Raw genomic sequence first — 18,618 nt, 5'->3', positions numbered from 1 at the left:
TTCTGGAGGGAGAACGGCTTGCCAGGATAAAGCTGGGCACCCTCGTGGAAAGTCTGAGGCAGACAGGGTCTCAGGAAGCCTCATGATCTGGGGGTAGAGGGAGGATGGGAGACAAGGATGGTCTGCCTGTTTGCTAAGGCCCTTGCAATCTAAAGAAGCTCTAGCCTGACTGTAGTTTATATTCTATCCCCACTTACCTGGGTCCCTGTTTGCAATCTACTTCTGAGCAAAGGAAATAAGTTCAAAGCAAAGCAAGGGAGCACAGACGCATTTGTCCTCCAAAAAAATGTGCTTGGAGAGCGCTATCTTGGGGGAGAAATATACAGCAGCTGAGCAGCTTACAGAGCCACAGCCACGAATCTGGAAGAGAACTACGGCATAAGGTTTGGTTTGAAAAGGCCTTTGCACAGCCTTTTTCCACCTCTCAGGTAACGGTGCCATGGTGGGGGTGGTTAGAAGGCTGGGCTGTCACTTGCCGGAATACATCCAGAAGACCCAGAATACTATTTTAGAGTCACAGGTACTCTGCAGCGATCTTGCAACCCAACTCTGTCATTTTACACAGGGTCTTTCAGGATTCTAGCCTGTGAACTGCTAGACGTCTTGTGGTGCTCGTCAAGCCACTTGGAAAGTCAAAAGTGAAAGTCGTTCAGTCGTGTCTGACTCTTTGCGACCCCCATGGACTATACAGTCCAGGGAATTCTCTAAGCCAGAATACTGGAGTGGGTAGCCTTTCCTTTCTCCAGGGGATCTTCCCAACCCAGGAATCGAACCCAGGTCTCTTGCACTGCAGGTGGACTCTTTACCAACTGAGCTATCAGGGAAGCCCTTTAAGCCACTTTAGTCTAAAAGATTTAAAAATTGTAAACTGAGAGTCATTTCTTCCCGCTGTGAAGAACTGTCATGAGACCTAACTGAGTGACTCTGGAAACAAACTGCAGTACTTCCTGCCCAGCCAGGGAGCTCACTTACCGTGACCGACCACTGTGCTTGGAGGGGCAGCAAAGGAAAGTCAAAACCTCAGGACCTAGTCCTCAATTTTGCATTCTCTGGTGTAAAGAGCCCTCTTCCCTTCAAGTGTATAAACTCCAGGTCCTGAATCTTGGTCAGCCTGCTACACACAGTAAATCTAAATATCTGATGCTCCAACAGGCCCAGGTGAAAAGAGGAAACCAGGTGAGGATGATTCAGCCAGACACGGCTGGGAGAACACGCTGGGGCCTGTGATGTTGGATCAGGCAGAGCGCTGACGGCTGGCTCACATGTCTCAGACTGCTACCCCCTCCTTGCTTCTACCACCATTAGCTTCTATTTCTTTTTTAAATTTTAACTTGTGAAAACTTTATTGTTTTAAATTAATTTTTAAATGCAGACCCAATCTCTAATCCACATAGAGTGAATGATTTAGCGTTTCCATTTTTTAGGGGGGTCAATTTTGTTCATTGTGTTTTTCAAGGAATTTGCCCATGTTGCTTAAATTTTTAAATATATTCACATAGATCTGTTCACAAAATATTTTCATTCTTTTTTTTTTTTATGTCTATAGGAACTCATACTGCCAATTTGTGTTTTCTCAAATTAGTACTGGAAGACTTAAGTTTGAATTTGGCTTTTTTATCACAAGCTGTTTGGCCCTACGTACATTACTTAAAATGTCTAGGCTCTTTACTGGATTAGAAAAATATATATTAGAGGCTAGGATACTATAATATGTTCCATATTATTTAGTTAGTTTAAAGCGCCATGCGGAGAAGGCAATGGCAAGCCACTCCAGTACTCTTGCCTGGAAAATCCCATGGATGGAGGAGCCTGGTAGGCTGCAGTCCGTGGGGTCGCTAAGGGTCGGACACGACTGGGCGACTTCACTTTCACTTTTCACTTTCACACATTGGAGAAGGAAATGGCAACCCACTCCAGTGTTCTTGCCTGGAGAATCCCAGGGACGGGGGAGCCTGGTGGGCTTCCGTCTATGGGGTCACACAGAGTCGGACACGACTGAAGTGACTTAGCAGCAAAGCGCCATGAGATAAGAAAAAAGAGAGTAATCACTGTAGCCAGTATTATTCTTGGAAAGTATCACAAGACACTGATACTTGACCTGAACATTTTAGGATATGTGAGCTAGCCTATAGGACTGCGTATACACACCCAAAATGTCTAGGTCTTATTTTCCTCATTTGTAAAATGGGAAGAATAATCGTATCTATTTTTAGGACTGCTGGGATGATTAGATGACATGTGTATAAAACCTGGCACATACCAAGTGCTGGATCGATGCTTGCTTTTATTATCATGTAACATAATCTGACCAGTTGTCTAAATTGTCTTTCAATGGTGCTCAGAGCTTTTAGGAGAGGAGAGGAGGAAACTAAGCCATGGAGGCCCTCAGCACTTACACCCAACTATCCTCCTGGTTAGACCATTAATTGGGCTTCCCCTGTGGCTCAGCTGGTAAAGAATCAGCCTGCAACACAGGGGACCTGGGTTCCATTCCTTGGTTGAGAAGATCCCCTGGAGAAGGGAAAGGCTACCCACTCCAGTATTCTGGCCTGGAGAATTCCATGGACTGTATAGTCCATGGGGTCACGGAGTCGGACACGACTTTCACTTCATTTCAGACCATTAATAGTTGAATAGGTGTGAAGGCGCTCAGCGTTCACACTCCCAAGCTGATGCGTCAAAGGATTAACATTACCAGATCACGGAAGAAGAGGCTGGGGCAGCTCAGATGACTACTGTGAGGTCACTCACCAGGGGTGCCTGACCCAAACCCAGCCGGTGGGCCTCCTGAAACTGTTTTATGAGTTGCTTCGCCTCCAAATTCTTTCTACCCCGCGGGGCGGAGGCTCAGCCCACGACCTTAAGAGTCCCGTGTTCAGCCAGACCGTTTACCTACCTTCTGTCTCCCCGCAGTTCACTTAACTTTAGACACTCTCACTTGCCAAACCTGAAAACTGAAACCCACACCTCCAGCTTTGTGGCCAAGGCGAGAAAAGCACTTCGGAAACTGTCAGGGGCTGTAACGAATAACCTCTGCAAAAGGGCATCTGCGCGTGAGCCCCCGCAGTCTCCGGGGCCAGGAATCGCTCGGGGCTCCCCCCGAGCCGCGCGGGCGGGGCGAGCGGGGGTCAGCCCGCGGGGCTCGGGTCTGGGCGTTTCTGCGGCGGCCGGGGAGGAGTTCCGCCCTCGCCCCCGTCCCGCCCCGCCGCCGCCTGGCGCCCGCACTCATCCCAGAGTCTCTCCGGCCCGGCCCCCGGCGGCGCTTCCCGGGTCCGCAGCAGGCACCGCGCGGCGAGCGGGCAGCCACCATGCAGGCCCCGCACAAGGAGCACCTGTACAAGCTCCTGGTGATCGGCGACCTGGGCGTGGGCAAGACCAGCATCATCAAGCGCTACGTGCACCAGAACTTCTCCTCGCACTACCGGGCCACCATCGGCGTGGACTTCGCGCTCAAGGTGCTCCACTGGGACCCGGAGACCGTGGTGCGCCTGCAGCTCTGGGACATAGCCGGTGAGCCCCGGGGCCGGGAACTGGGGCGGGGGCACCCCGCAGACCATCTCCCGGGCCAGGGCAGCGGCTCGCGGCCCCGCGGAGACCCCCGGCTCTACGCCCCCGGCCGCTGCGCCGCGAGAGACTTTCCGGGTGGACTGCAAACTTGGTTTCAAAGGAAACAAAAAAAGTTTCTCCCCAGCGCGCCGCAACTTCACGTGCGTTCCCTGGCGCTTGGCGGCGGCTGCTTTCTCTCCCTCCCCTGGGATCTCTGGGCTCAGAGCGGGCCTCCCCTGGAGACCCTCCGGAATTGCACTCGGTTTTTGGTCCCCATCTCACTTTCCGGGCATGGGCAGTCCTGCGGGTGCCGCCACCCCGGAGCGTCCCGCCCGCCCTTCCCAGCCCGGGGCGCCGGGACCCCTTCCGGACTAGAGGCGTTTCCCAATTCCTGTTCCTAACTGCCCCTTTTATTCCAACTTTCGACACCCACTTTTCTACCGTTCAGTTAAGAAAGCTGGAGGTTCTCTGCTTTGAGAAAGCCAAGGACCTTTCTGTGTCTGCTTTGGGGATAAATCTCTCACTGTTTGTCCTTCTGTCTCTCTCATCTATGAAAATGAGATCGAGTATATATATTTCTGTTAGGGTCACTTTTGTCTAAGGGTCTACTCTTTGCGACCCCATGGACTCTAGCCCGCCAGGCTCTTCTGTCCATGGAATTCTCCAGGCAAGAATACAGGGGCGGGTAACTATACCCTTCTTCAGGGGATCTTCCCAACACAGGGATGGAAGCCAGGTCTCTTGTGTTGCAAGCGGATTTCTTACCGTGTGAGCCACCAGGGGCAGCCCCTTTCTATGACATTCGCCACAGATTTCTTGACTTGTTCCTAAAGTTGTCACTGAGAGGTCTGGAAAATGAGGAGCCTCTTACAATGTTTGAAACCAGAATTTGATTCCCAGGGTTTGTACCAGGAGTTGGGGCTTCAGTCTAAGGTGGAGGTGCAAAGAGTCCCTGGACTTAGACTGTTGTGTCCAGCCCCTCACTGAGGATCCCTGGCACTGCTCACCATCCTGCTCCCCACAAGCCCCTGCAGCTCAGATGCTTCCCCGTTAAGTTGGAAAGCAGTCAGACAATGACAACTTGGGGACCCGCCTGCTCAGAAATTTTCAGGTCCCCTGGGATTCCTTGTGAACCCCTTCAAACAATCCACTTCACCTTGGTCTATTTCATAGTCTGTGGCACTAGGGACCTTTACAAGTGCTGGACCCAAACTGGCCACTTCTCTTTCAGAAAATAGGTTCGTTTTAGCAGGTGCATTTTACTGGAAACTTTATCATGGCTTGAAGTGAGAACACATGTGGGAAGTTTTCCGAAGGGCATTGCTCATTCTGGGAATTCCAGTGCCTCTTTAATCAGGAGCTACCAGGTCTTATGATAAAAGTCTTGGCATGTGAACAGATTCATGCCTTTAGTGTCATCGTTAACTGCTCTAGGAGCACAGGGATTAGCGGAGACCAGAAGATGTCGTTGGCCACTATCTGACTGGGCTCTGTATCTAGAAAATCCTGTGAGCCTGGGCACTTTCTGCTGCTGTTCTTAGTGTCTAACCACTCTGATGTTGCATCAACATCTCTAGGACCCAGGTGTAGAATTAGCTTACTCTTTGAACAGGGGTATAGCTGTAATTTAGCTTTTTATGTGAAAATTAAATGAGGATGTGACCTCAGACATGTTACATAATGTCTGTGAGTCTCAGTGTCCTAAGTATACCAGGGTATAGAGATGAAGAGCCTAAATTCCACTCGAAATGCTTCCATCTGAATCCCTGTTTCATCCCATATTTCTTGGGCAATTTTAAGTAAGTTTCCTAACTTCCTGGTCCCCGTTCCTTATCTGTAAATAGAATGCTTTCTCCCAACAAAGGAGAAAACGAGAGGAAAACCGACAAATGCTAACTGAACCCATTAGCATTTACTCCCTAGGAGAACTGCAGGAATTGTTGCTATACTAGCCACTTTTTGTTTTTTGAATATGTGTAAATGCTAGGCAAGAGGAACATGATATAAGTGTGCTAATTAGATCTTATTAAATGATAATTCCTGATGAACGAATATAACCTGTTCTAAAACACCCAGCACCATTTTCCAGCTTTAGCCATATTACAACATGCTGTCTTGAGCAATTTCATTCCCAAGCTCAGAAATACCTCCTTCAGTTCTGAAGTTGCCATGGAGGCTATAGTCACAGAAGTCTGTGTATATAAGAAATCCAAGGAGCCTTGGAAAGTCAGTTCTATAGATATAGTGGTGTGCACCATCTCTGTAGGGAAGTTTATTTTTCCCAGAGCTTTGATGTTCAGTGCTAACCTCTCATTGCAGCCTCCAGCCCAAAGAGCCCTGTGGGCTGGGTTTGAAGGTCTGGGTGGCCGTGGTTGAGTCACTCAGTCGTGTCTGACTCTTTGCAACGCCATGGACCATAGCCCACCAGGCTTATCTGTCCATGGGATTTCCCAGACAAGAATACTGGAGTAGGTAGCCATTTCCTTCTGCATGGGATCTTCCTGACCCAAGGATCAAACTGGGGCCCCCTTCATTGCAGGCAGACTCTTTAACCAACTGAGCTACCCAGGAAGCTGGCTTAGAAGCTGGGCAGCAGGCAAAGCTGGTTGCGGGGGAGGTGGGCCATTGTGGGGAAGGATGATTGAAGTGTAGAATGGACATGTTTCAAGCTCCATAGCTAGTCCTGTGAAGAGTAAGTGCATATGGAACCCAGCCTCAGCGGCCCAGTCAGACCCCAGTCAGACCCCATCAGCTAAGTGTGTCTTAGAGTGACTTTAGATCTGCCTGCCGGTCCAACCTTGGGGAACGCTTCCTGTCTCCTTGCTGCTCACTTCTGTTGTGTGTCTTACAGACACGAGTAGTGACACTCATTTTGAGCTTGCTAGGGGTGTTGATGAGGTAGAGGAAACTTGCCCTGTCCTGAGAGGATATCACATCCATCTGCTATCAAGGGACTCTTTTGCTCAATTAGACTTTTAATATCCATTTGGTTCAGGACCAAGTTGGGTCCTATTTGTTCAACTAATTCCTGTGATCTTTGTCTTGTGGTCACTTAGATTGGCCAGTCTGCTTCTGAAAAAGACTGCAGAAAGTACCTTTTAGGAACTTGTGAAGTAGACCTTGAAAGCTCTGAGATGAACCCCACAAACCCCATAGAGGATTCTGAATCCCAGTGATTCCACCATAGAGGAGCATCTGAGTTAGCTTTGGATTTAGAAACTCTTGATAGAGTCAGAGAAATTAAGTAATTTTGCCCAAGGCCACCCAGCTAGTAAGTGGAAGAGCTGAATTTGACTCAGGTCTGTTTGATTTGGAATCAAGGCATGCTCTTTATAACCGTAGCCCTGTGAGGGCCTGGTGTACAGCTGACCCACTGGGGTTATATGCAATTCCTCTTTAAGGGCACTGCTTATTTAGTAGATAGATTATCCTTGCTTTCTTTCCCTTATTGCTAATGTGTTTTTGGATGGTACCACAGTGCAGAGAGTGGAAAGAAATGGAACAAAAATTATTTCTGGGCTTCTCTGATGGCTCAGTGGTAAAGAATCAGCCTGCAATCCTCCCGAGACATGGATTCGATCCCTGATCTGAGAAGATCCCATATGCTCTAGGGCTCAAACTTGAGTGCTCGACTATTGAGCCCGTGCTCTGGAGCCCAGAGCCTCAGCTGCTGAGCCCTCGTGCTCCAGATACTGAAGCCCACACGCCCTGGAGCCCAGGCTCTGCAACAAGAGAAGGCACCACAGTGAGAAGCCCTCACACTGCAACTGGAGAGGAGCCCCTGCTCACTAACGCTAGAGAAGCCTGAGCGGAAACAAAGAACAGTTGTACAAAAGAATAAATACAAATTGCTAAAAAACAAACAGAATCAGAATTTCCACCCAGGTACAAAAACACTAGTTTCAAAAAATAAAAAGGAAGAAAATCTATTACTGAAAATTTGATTCTTAGTTATAGGGTTTTTTCATTTTATAGAAAAATCAAGAAAAAAGAAAAAGTTCACACTTGAGACGCTCCTTTACTACTCCTCTCCGAATCCTGATGCTTTGACTGTTCCATTAAGTAACTTGCACAAGTCACAGAGCTAGTAAGCAAAGTTGGAATAAGCTGCTCAGTACTAACCGGGCACAGAGAGACCATGTTAGAGCACACAGAGACTGCCAGAGGTACCATCGTATGAACATGTGATACCACAGGGAAAGAAAACAAATGCCATTTGAAAGATGGGCAACTGAGACCCAGCAAAGTTTCACGATTTGCCAATGTCAAGAATTACAGCGTTAGAATATCCATAATTCATCATCCATAATTAACAATATATTTATTAGAATACATCTGAAGTATTCTATTGATTACTTTGATGACTCCATTAGCACTTTCAAAGAGAACAACACAATTTTGTCTACAAATCTTGCTGTGCTTTGGGAACCAGGTACTGGAATTAGGACAGTGATAGTCATAGTAGCTAACATCTTTTAGACACTTATTGTTATAATTGTCTGTGCATATGTAATTTTTAATTGCCCAGTAAAATAGCTGGTTAAGTGGTAGTGCAGGAACTTAAAACTTGGTCATTGAATCTAGCACCTAGGTTCCTAATAGTTTTTCTCTACTTGTCACAGTTCAAAAATGGAATACTTCAGATGTAGTCTAATAAATGTAAATTGTGGATATTCTAAAACTGTAATACTTGACATTGGGCAAATAATGAAACCTTGCTGGATCTCAGTCCCCATCTTTAAAATGACAGCTGTTTTCCTGTGATATCTCCTGCATGGTGTTGTCTCTTGCAGTCTCTTTCAGCTCTAATATGGTTTCATTGCGCCCAGTTGCTTCTCTGGTAGCTCAGCTGGTAAAGAATCCGCCTGCAATGCAGGAGACCCTAGTTCAATTCCTGAGTCAGGAAGATCCCCTGGATCAGGGATAGGTTACCCACTCCTTGGTGGCTCAGATGGGAAAGAATCCACCTGCAATGCTGGAGACCTGGGTTTGATCCGTGGGTTGGGAAGATTTCTTGGAGGAGGGGCTGGCAACCCACTCCAGTATTAACATGCCCAGTTAGTATGTAACAGCTTATTCCAACTTTACTTACTAACTTTGTGACTTGTGCAAATTACTTAATTTCTGTGCCTTGGTTTCCTGTCTAAAACCTGGGGACAACGGCAGACCCTGCATCTTAGAATTAAAAGAATGAGATGGGTTGATTCATGTAAAGCTGTGTCTGAGGCATTCTGAATGTTAGCTATTACTCTTCTTTTTTTTAACTGTTATCACAAACTTCTTTCACATACATTTTCCTACTTGATCTTCTCAGAGTTGCTGAGAGTATAGACAGAGCAGGTGGCATCAAAACTATTTTATATTAGATCAAGAATCAGAGACCCAAGATCACAAGAGCTCTCATGCTGCAGAGGAGAGCAGGAACAGCAGGTCTGTTTAACTCCATCTTTGATGCATATATTTGAGAAAAATGACCAGATCTGTGGATCATCAGAAAACTCTATTCTAGGTTTAACAAATACAGTAGAAAATAAAGTTGGCAGGTGATGTAGAGAATCCTTCTCTCCCACGCGAAAGTTTCACGGCAAGACCCTCCTAAGTAATACATTCCCCTAAATAGTTAAAATCCAACATGTAGAAAAAGTATTTCCCCACAGGGCACATCTGTACTGACTTTCCCCACCTAAGCCGTGTGACGAAGCCCCGGAGGACATTAACTCTCCAGCGGGCAGAGGGGCAGCGGGAAGTAGCCCGGGTCTCGAGTTACCTGCGTCTCGAGGCAGGAGCCAGAGCACCAGCGGCCCTAAGAGTCATCTGGGTCACAGTGCTGTGTTGTTTTAGTGTCTGTGAAGTGCTTCCACATTGTAAAATTCAACTGAGGTTTTGGACTTGACCTCTCTTCAATAGAGACTTCAACTGAGACTTCCCTGGTGGCTCAGACGGTAAAGCGTCTGCCTACAATGCGGGAGACCTGGGTTCAATCCCTGGGTCAGGGAGATCTGCTGGAGAAGGAAATGACAACCCACTCTAGTATTCTCGCCTGGAAAATCCCATGGATGGAGGAGCCTGGTAGGCTACAGTCCATGGGGTTGCAAAGAGTCAGGAACGACTGAATGACTTCACTTTCTCTTCAATATCTATTTCTTTTTTTAAAAATTATTTATCAGTTTGCTGGGTCTTTGCTGCTGTATGGGCCCTTTGCTAGTTGTGGTGAGCAGAGGCTACACTCTGCTTGCAGGGCATGGGCCACCGTGGTGGCCTCTCTTGTTGTGGAGCCAGGCTCCAGGGTGCAGGGCTTCAGTGGTTGTGGCTTCTGGACCCTGGAGTATGGGCTTGATAGCTGTGGCCCCCGGGCCTAGTGGTCCTGTGGCATGTGGGATCTTCCCGGATCAGGGATTGAACCCATGTCTCCTACATTGGCAAGTGGATTCTTTACCACTGAGCCACCAGGGAAGCCCTTTTATATCTATTTCTAAAAGGCAAATTCTCTAGGAAGTTTTAGAAGAAGCATCTTAAATATTAATGTGTTGGATCTGAAAATGTAGAGACTGCTAAATTTGGCAACCACCATGTCAGGCAAAAAAATAAAAATGCATGGCAAGTCTGGGCCATGTTCTAGTGGGCAGTTACTGTCTTGTTTCTAGCCTGGCTAATTACAGAGTTTCTAAATACCATGTGGGTTAACGTGCTATGTGCTTACAAGTAAGTAATATGTACACTGAACAGAACAGTGAACTTTCGACATGAGGTGAGGGCTGCGTGGGGAACACACCTCAGGGCTTCTTACAAGGAGGTCGTTAGACTCTCTGGGCATCACAGACACGTGGGCATTAGGCCTGTGTGATACATTCTCTAATCCAGGCTTTAGAGGACTAGTTCTGACAGGTGGGCACAGAGCAGCCTGACCAAGGAGAGCTAAAATGCTTGAGAGGAGGGAATGTGGGGAGCAGCTCCTATGTGTGTGTTTGATTTCTTCAGCAAACGTGTCTACTAAGTGCCTGGTGCTTCTCTGGTGGCTCAGACAATGAAGAATCTGCCTGCAGTGCAGGAGATCTGAGTTCCATCCCTGGGTCAGGAAGATCCCCTGGAGAAGGGAATGGCAACCCATCCAGTATTTTTGCCTGGAGAATTCCATGGACAGAGGAGCCTGGCGGGCGACAGTCCATGTGATCGCAAAGAGTCAGACGACTGAGAGACTAACATACACACACACACACACATATGTGTTGGGCACTGTTCTGGTTGGGGAAACAAGAATAAAGACTTGAACAAGACCTTAACAAGCTCATGGTTTAGTGGGCATGATAGCGTGAAAGCAAATACACTGTAATGATGAGTAAATTGTTTGGTAAACGTGACTCTGAAATTCTCTGGTGATACAGAAGGGGTCCTGTCATGCCACATCCTTCCATTCTCTGAGATTAAGCCTGATCAGACTAAACAAAGCCTCTGGCTAGGGTGATTTCCTGAGCTCTTTCCTAGCTCCAGTGACTCCCCGGGAGGGACCTCAAGGCCACACACCTTGAGGCAAAAGTTCATCCTCTGGCCCTTTTTAATTCTGTCTCCTTCTCCTGAGGAGCTCATGCATTCCTGTGGCTTTAAACTCTGTACTGGTGACTCCCAAACTGTGCTTATAACCTTGCCTTCTCATGAGTTTCAGACCTACACTTTCATCTTCCTACTGGACATTGCTTTTATGATATCTCAGATATATGGCAAGATCAATGTGTCATAGCCAAGTTGCATAAAAAAACAAGATTGCTTGTTTTCTCTAGTAACAAAGTAATATATGCTCGATGTAGCAAATGTGGAAAGTGCAAAAGAAAAATCAACACAACAACAAAGAATATAGACATTACCCCTCTTAATGAAAGTAGTAAATGATGTCTTTGTAAATCTTAACCAGATATATCTCTCTACATACTGATCTTTATAGTATAGTGACCTATACTGCTTTTTACCCAGTTACTAAGACCTGAAACCTCTGCCATCTTTTCTCCTTCTCTTTTGAGCTTCACATGCTCTCCATCTCCAGGTCAGATAGTGATTATGCCTCTCCGGCAACTGCCCTAAACCAGGGACAGCACTGTTATCCCCTGTCCTGCTGTCATAACTACCTGGCTAGTTCTAGTCTCCTCCTCCTCCAGTTCTTACATGGACTAAGGTCTAGTTTATCTTCCCAGAATATCGCTTTGGTGGTTCTTCATTGCCTACAGATTATAAACATCATGGTGAAAGGAATTAAAGTCCTTGGGATGAGATGATTGGACAGATGATGATCAGAAAGAGGACAGATTCTAAATTTTAGAGCTGTTGAAGAGAAGTTCATGGAGTCCTAGATGGTCAGAAATACGTGGAGTCCTTGAGGCCTGACCTGGTCAAAAGGAAACCCGGGATCTGTCTCTTTGTGGACTTGTCAGAACACAGTTACTCTCACTGAGGGTCAAAATGATACTTAAGATTTTTTTTTTTATGTGTTTAACTTAAAAAGTTATTTTACAATATGAGAATTTGAGAAGTGTAAGATCCTGCCTGGGAAAATTTGTTCATTCATTTGATAAGCACAGGGTTTTTAGGAGGGGAATGAAATAGGCATTGGTATGGAATCTGATATTCCACAGGGGACATAAGTTATTTAAATATAATCATGGAGATGATTACTGACTGTTTTGATAAGCCTTTGAAGGAGAAACTTCAGGTGCTAAAGAAAGTCAAGATTGCCTGGAGAAATATCAATAACTTCAGATATGCAGATGACACCACCCCTGTAGCAGAAAGTGAAGAGGAACTAAAAAATCCTCTTGATGAAAGTGAAAGAGGAGAGTGAAAAAGTTGGCTTAAAGCTCAACATTCAGAAAACTAAGATCTTGGCATCTGGTCCTATCACTTCATGGGAAATAGATGGGGAAACAGTGGAAACAGTGTCAGACTTTATTTTTGGGGGCTCCAAAATCACTGCAGATGCTGATTGCAGCCATGAAATTAAAAGATGCTTACTCCTTGGAAGGAAAGTTATAACCAACCTAGATAGCATATTAAAAAGCAGAGACATTACTTTGCCAACAAAGGTCTATCTAGTCAAGGCAATGGCTTTTCCAGTGGTCATGTATGGATGTGAGAGTTGGACTGTGAAGAAAACTGATCACCGAAGAATTGATGCTTTTGAACTGTGGTGCTAGAGAAGACTCTTGAGAGTCCCTTGGACTGCAAGGAGATCCAACCAGTCCATTCTAAAGGAGATCAGTCCTGAGTGTTCATTGGAAGGACTGATGCTAAAGCTGAAACTCCAATACTTTGGCCACCTCATGTGAAGAGTTGACTCACTGGAAAAGACTCTGAGGCTGGGAGGGATTGGGGGCAGGAGGAGAAGGGGACGACAGAGGATGAGATGGCTGGATGGCATCACCGACTCGATGGACATGAGTTTGAGTGAACTCCGGGAGTTGGTGATGGACAGGGAGGCCTGGCGTGCTGCGATTCATGGGGTCACAAAGAGTCAGACACGACTGAGTGACTGAACTGAACTGAACTGAACGAAAGTCAAATCACGGCAGCTGCCATTGCCATGGTGTGGAGGAGAGGGCTGTGGGTTCTGTTCAGTTCAGTTCAGTCGCTCAGTCGTGTCCGGCTCTCCGCGACCCCACAAATCACAGCATGCAGTACAAGGTAGGAGGAGACAAATTACGAAAGGATGCATTTGCTCTGCCAGTGGTTAAGAGTGGTCATTCTGGACATTTATCAGTTTATCAGAGTAAATCTTTGCAGTTTAAACAGCACCATGATTCTGGCAAATAGGGCATTTTATTTCCAGTTTTATAAGTGAGGAGACAGGGCCAAAGGTAAGTAGAGCATGGTGCCTGGTAGGCTGTAGATGCTCAGTGAAAGTGGGTTTGGTGTTAAATGGCCAGTGGGGTTGATACTACAGTCATTGCTCAACTGAACAACTTTGAGGAGAGTTGTCTTGGGGAATGTTTAGACTTGATTGCTCCCTCTTCTGAGAATTAACTTTGGAAAACCCTGCAAAGCTTTCAACCCATTGAGAATCTTTTTAACGTTTTATTCTCTTTGATTCTGGAATGGACCTTCCCAGATGGATATGGTGGCCCTGCTGCTTCTTGCATGGAAATAGGTTTATTCTGTGAAGGGAAGATCCTCATCTTCTAGGTGGGTTTATTAGAGTAGTCTCCCTCAACTTGACAAGGTCAATTCTGAAACTCTAGCCTGGGATTCCAAATTATTGAGTTGCACTAACTTTTTCAAGTTGTTTGAGAGCTTGCTTAAGAAGTTATATGATCTTAAATTACTCTCTGAAAATACCTTAGGGTATTTTCACTTCACCATTCCCCGCTCCCTTTAGTTTTCTATTCTTAGGTATTAATCCTGTCCTGTCTTTTCTATCTTAGAAAATAGCTCTCTCTTATCCCTCCTTTCAGTAGCCCTGCTTTCCTCACAACTCATCTGAGCTACTGCAGCCTTGCACAAAAGCTCATCCCTTCCTCAAGCTTTCCCACCCATCAGCTTACAATCCACAGAGGTGAAGCTTCTTAGGTGTTCCCCAGCCTGGCATCCTTCAGTGGAGCCTCCTCACTTTCAGAATGAGAGACTAAGCACTTTAGCATGAAGTTCAAGGCCTTTCTTGATCTGGTCATTGTTACCCCTCCTAGTCCCATCTCCCGTACCTGTGATTCTTGACATTCTGAATATCTTACTGTGGCTTCAGCTCTATTACCGTTTCCTTTATACTGTGGCTCGTACAGTTGTCTCTGGCTAACTACACTTCCCCTTCCTTTTCTTAAATAGCTCCTATAGGCCTTTTGTCATCACCCATCTCACTTCCTTCAGGAAGTCTCTTTTGAGTCCAGGTGACTGAGGAAGATACCGTTTATCTGCTCCCATAATATCCCATGCTTACCCCAGAGTAGAAGTCCTCTACCACTGCATTGAGATGCTTTTTCTTCCCAATTGTAACCCTAGAACTTGGTTCTAGTCCGTGTTTAGTGAGTTTTATTCAATAAAAAGCTTCAGTCAACTATTTCATCATTGCTCTAAAAATTTCTTCAATAAACAAACTTTGTTTACAAACAAAAGGTTTTCATGCTTCAAAGACTTTGTAATTTTCTGAACACTAACAGAAAAATGCATGCCTTTTAGAATTGCTAAATACAGCAATCATTTTTCTTAAGGTGGCATTCCATTTTATTTTTCACCGTAAAAACTAGGGAGTGACCTTAAAGAGCATCCTTAAGAACTGTGCTTCTTCATTTAACAAAATCTTCCTAATTCAAAGTGAAATGCCATTCATTTGGAGGTCAAATGACAAAGCTGTATTTTCCTTTTATGATTTTTGGATAGATTAGATAAAGTAATAAAGGTAATTTTCACAGAGTTAAAACCTGTAGGTCATCAAAACAAATTCTGCATTTTACAGTTGAGCAAGCTGTGCTCTGAAAGGGGGTTCCTATTGATTTATCAGGCTCAGAGAGCTAGTCAGAGGTAGAACTGGAACAAGAATGCTGGCTTCTCTGGTTTACTAGGGATGAGATGAGGAATTAAAAAATTCTTTTTAAACACCAGCTGTTTTGGCATCATCTTAGTCCTGGAGCACACGGATAAATGAATTTAGTAAGTGCTCAGCTGTGGGGGTTCACAATAAAGCAGTAGAGAGGATGTTGGTATGGCATTGAGGTGAACCAGAGGCACCCACAGTTTGGATTCAACACAGATGCCTGATTAATTTCCCAGTGCTCCATTACAGGCTCAATATGTGGCCCCTTGGACTTCCTCTTCCTTATTCACACTCCGTATTGGTCGCCTCTGCTCCTGTTCTTCTTACTAGTTCACATGCCCTTCCCTTTATCGCCACATCCCCAAACCCTGTCTGATGTTTAAGACCCGCCTGGAAGGGACCTCCTGTGCAAAGACTTCCCTAATTCTCTCCTCCAGTGGCAACTCCTTCCTCCCTTGAATGAACACAGCTCCACTCCCTCCTGCCCTGTCTCCTTTCCACAACTTATTAGAGTTCTGTTGTACCTCTCCAGATATCCTGTCCAGTTTTTAGCAGAGCTTGCTGCCATTATCTGTCTCATGATTTAATGAAATGACTGTGGAGTTAGCCAAGATGTGGAGAAAGGGAAAGTACCTGGAGGAGAGTGAAGCAAAAGCAGGTTTTGGATGCAAAGGCAGGCGAGTTCAGGAAGAGGATAGTCAGTCATTTCAGATGTCCGGGAGAAATCGGAATTATTCCTTTTTGCTCTGAACCATTATGTTTTCTAGTCTGTGGTATCCTGATTCATTATCTAATCTTTCTTCCTCATCAGCCTTGTGTAAATGTGCTCTCTCGGGAAGGACAATGGACAACTTAGCTTCTTGTATACCGCCTCAGCCTATTGCAGATCAAGAAATTATCTATGTGTGAGAGATTCAAACACATTTCAACCTAATTTGTAGGGTGAAGTTTGACAACAAATGTTTTAAATTACTTGTTGACAGGACTGTTTCCCCCCTGTAATATAAGTGTTATTAATACCACCATTTATTGGGTGTCAGGCATGGTGCTGTGCATTTTTGATGCACCATTTTATTTACTGCTCACAAGGAACTGATCTTATAGGTTCTGTTACTAACCTCATCATAGAGGTCTAGGCTTACAAGGGCTAAAAAACAGATAAACACACAAAACTCTTCAAAAGGTGCATAGAAGGTAAAAGATAGTGCTGGGATATGAACTGAGATTTGCCTGGTTACAAAGTAGTAGCTATTTCTTAACTGCTCCATTCTACTATTGCCTGTGGGGTAATATGACAGTGTGATCGTTTTCACATATCAATGATTTCATTGCATTTTGAAAATGCATAGTATTTATTTTAAAGGAATATTTATTATTATTTTTAACCTTTCTACTTTGGATAGAGCTAAGAATTGAATGAGCTGAATTCTTTGCATACATCGTTGCTCAGATCATGTGGTTGGTTTGACTTAATAAGAAATATCTAAATATACTATATTTAGACAGGAAAACCACAGTGCCTAAGGGATATAGACTCTAGTTTGAAAATTAAAGATAAGGGTAGCTATGATGCTTGATGGTATTGGAATAAAAATTAAGTCTTGATGGTGGTAGAAGGGTGTGTGTGTGTGTGTGTGTGTGTGCATTTTAAACTTAATAAAAGAATCCTCTAGACTAGACTTGAGAAACTACAACACAGTTTCTCAAACTCAGTTCACAGAACCTTTAGTATCAAAGTACAAATAATTTTTTCATAGTGTCTTTAGGCCGACAGAAATACTTAAAAGCTCTGTTTTTTTTTATTAAAAAGATTTTTTATATATATTCATCAATTTTTAATTTTTTACTATTTTTTGTAATATATATTTTATTAAAGTATTGTTGACTTATAATGTTTCAGGTGCACAGCAAAGTGACTCAGTTATACGCATATATTATTTTTGAAATTATTTTCCATTAAAGCTTATTATAGGATATTGACTATAGTTTGTTAAGTAATTAGCACCAAACAATTTAATAAGTATTATAGTCTAATAATTTAATAGTCCTTTGGGAAAAATGGAGAACATAAGTGAAAATGATTTTTATTTCATTTTTAATATCTATGATTATTTACTATAGGGACATATATTGCTTTGGGACATAGAATAGCTTCTCAAAACTGAGAGTGGTCACCACCACCCTCATTTCCTGTTTCTTATTGATTTTCACATGATCTTGCTTTTTATCACACAAACTGCAAAAATGCCAGCTTCAAAAAGATATGAGCCCATCAAAGGGAATGTAGAGCAATCTAGTGTTAAAATTGTGAACTGCCTCTAGCTTGTAGTTCCCGAGGTGTCTGATCGATCTTGAGCACCACTGCTTGCCTTGAAATTTAAAATTATCCAGTTGCAACCCTGTGAGTTCACTGAGGCCCCCCAGAGCACCTTGGCACACATTTTGGGAATTTTACCTATGAAGGAATCTGTGAATTATTTGAGTGAAACCCTTAGAGCCCAGGGTCCCTTGTGAGTTATTTATAAAAGTATCTTTAAAGAAACTGTGGAGAGGCGGTTCTGAACTGGGGACAGATTTTTTTCCAGAGTGGATTTTAAGAGTGAGCAGGAGTTTAGTAGTCATGGAAAGTCAATGAATTAGATTCGAGATCTTGCTTTATTCAGTCCACTCCTCTCCCTGATGGGGCTCCCTCTCTCAAATAAGAAACCATTATTCATTGTTACTTTATTGTGTAAAGAGTATTGTGTTACCAGCTCCATTCTATTTCACAAGTCCATCGTGAGCACAGACTAAGAGCTTCTCAGAGTACGGGTGCGAGGGAGAGATTGTTGTCGTTAAGTCGCTATGTCCAGCTCTGCAACCCCATGGACTACAGCGTGCCAGGCTTCCCTGTCCTTCACTATCTCCCAGAGCTTGCTCAAACTCGTGTCCATTGAGTGAGTGATGCCATCCAACCATCTCATCCTCTGTCATCCGCTTTTCCTCCTGCCTTCAGTCTTTCCCAGCATCAGGGTCTTTTCCAGTGAGTTGGCTGTTCCCATCAGGTGGCCAAAGTATTGGAGTTTCAACTTCAGCCTCAATTCTTCCAATTAATATTCAGGGTTGATTTCCTTTAAGATTGACTGGTTTGATCTCCTTGCTGTCCAAGGGATTCTCAGGAGTCTTCTTCAGCACCACAGTTCTAAATCATCAATAGGGATCAGTATTAGAGGAATTCCACAGCGGGCTTGAGGAGACTACAGTGTAACTGGGCACTCAGTCTGCAGAGTTTGCAGCACACAGAAAGCAGTATGGGGCAGGGCCTGATTGGACCGGCGAGCCAGTGGTGCATTGGCAGCGCTGTCTGATATCTGGGAGGAAAGAACTGAGCCTGGGGCCAAGTAGTCAGAAAAAGCTCCACGGAGGTAGGGTTTGGTACAACCTTGAAGAATAGGTAGGATTTAGTTAGGCAGAGAGTCAGAGATGGTGTATATTCCAGTGAGGATGGGAAGGCCGTGGAATGGTGAATGAAAGCAAGAAGCAGAACTTAGTGAGTCCAGCAAGGCGTAGATTGCTGGATTGCAACC

General features: G+C 44.8%; 1 protein-coding gene across 1 annotated transcript in view; it reads left to right on the top strand.

Annotated features, from left to right (window-relative positions):
- Positions 1 to 3,189: 3,189 nt before the first annotated feature.
- The window catches only part of RAB38 (RAB38, member RAS oncogene family), a 60,241-nt gene continuing 44,812 nt past the window's right edge, over positions 3,190 to 18,618 (top strand). Inside the window, exon 1 of the mRNA XM_055416173.2 lies at positions 3,190 to 3,510. Within this exon, the coding sequence (XP_055272148.2) occupies positions 3,309 to 3,510 (202 nt within the window). The 5' untranslated portion in view covers positions 3,190 to 3,308. The remainder of the gene's footprint in view (positions 3,511 to 18,618) is intronic.

Source organism: Moschus berezovskii, chromosome 25 (genome assembly GCF_049115385.1).
Source record: "Moschus berezovskii isolate FMDL1 chromosome 25, NW_MosBer_1.0, whole genome shotgun sequence".
In the NCBI taxonomy this organism is placed as follows: domain Eukaryota; kingdom Metazoa; phylum Chordata; class Mammalia; order Artiodactyla; family Moschidae; genus Moschus; species Moschus berezovskii.
This window is presented reverse-complemented; position numbering and strand designations above follow the sequence as displayed.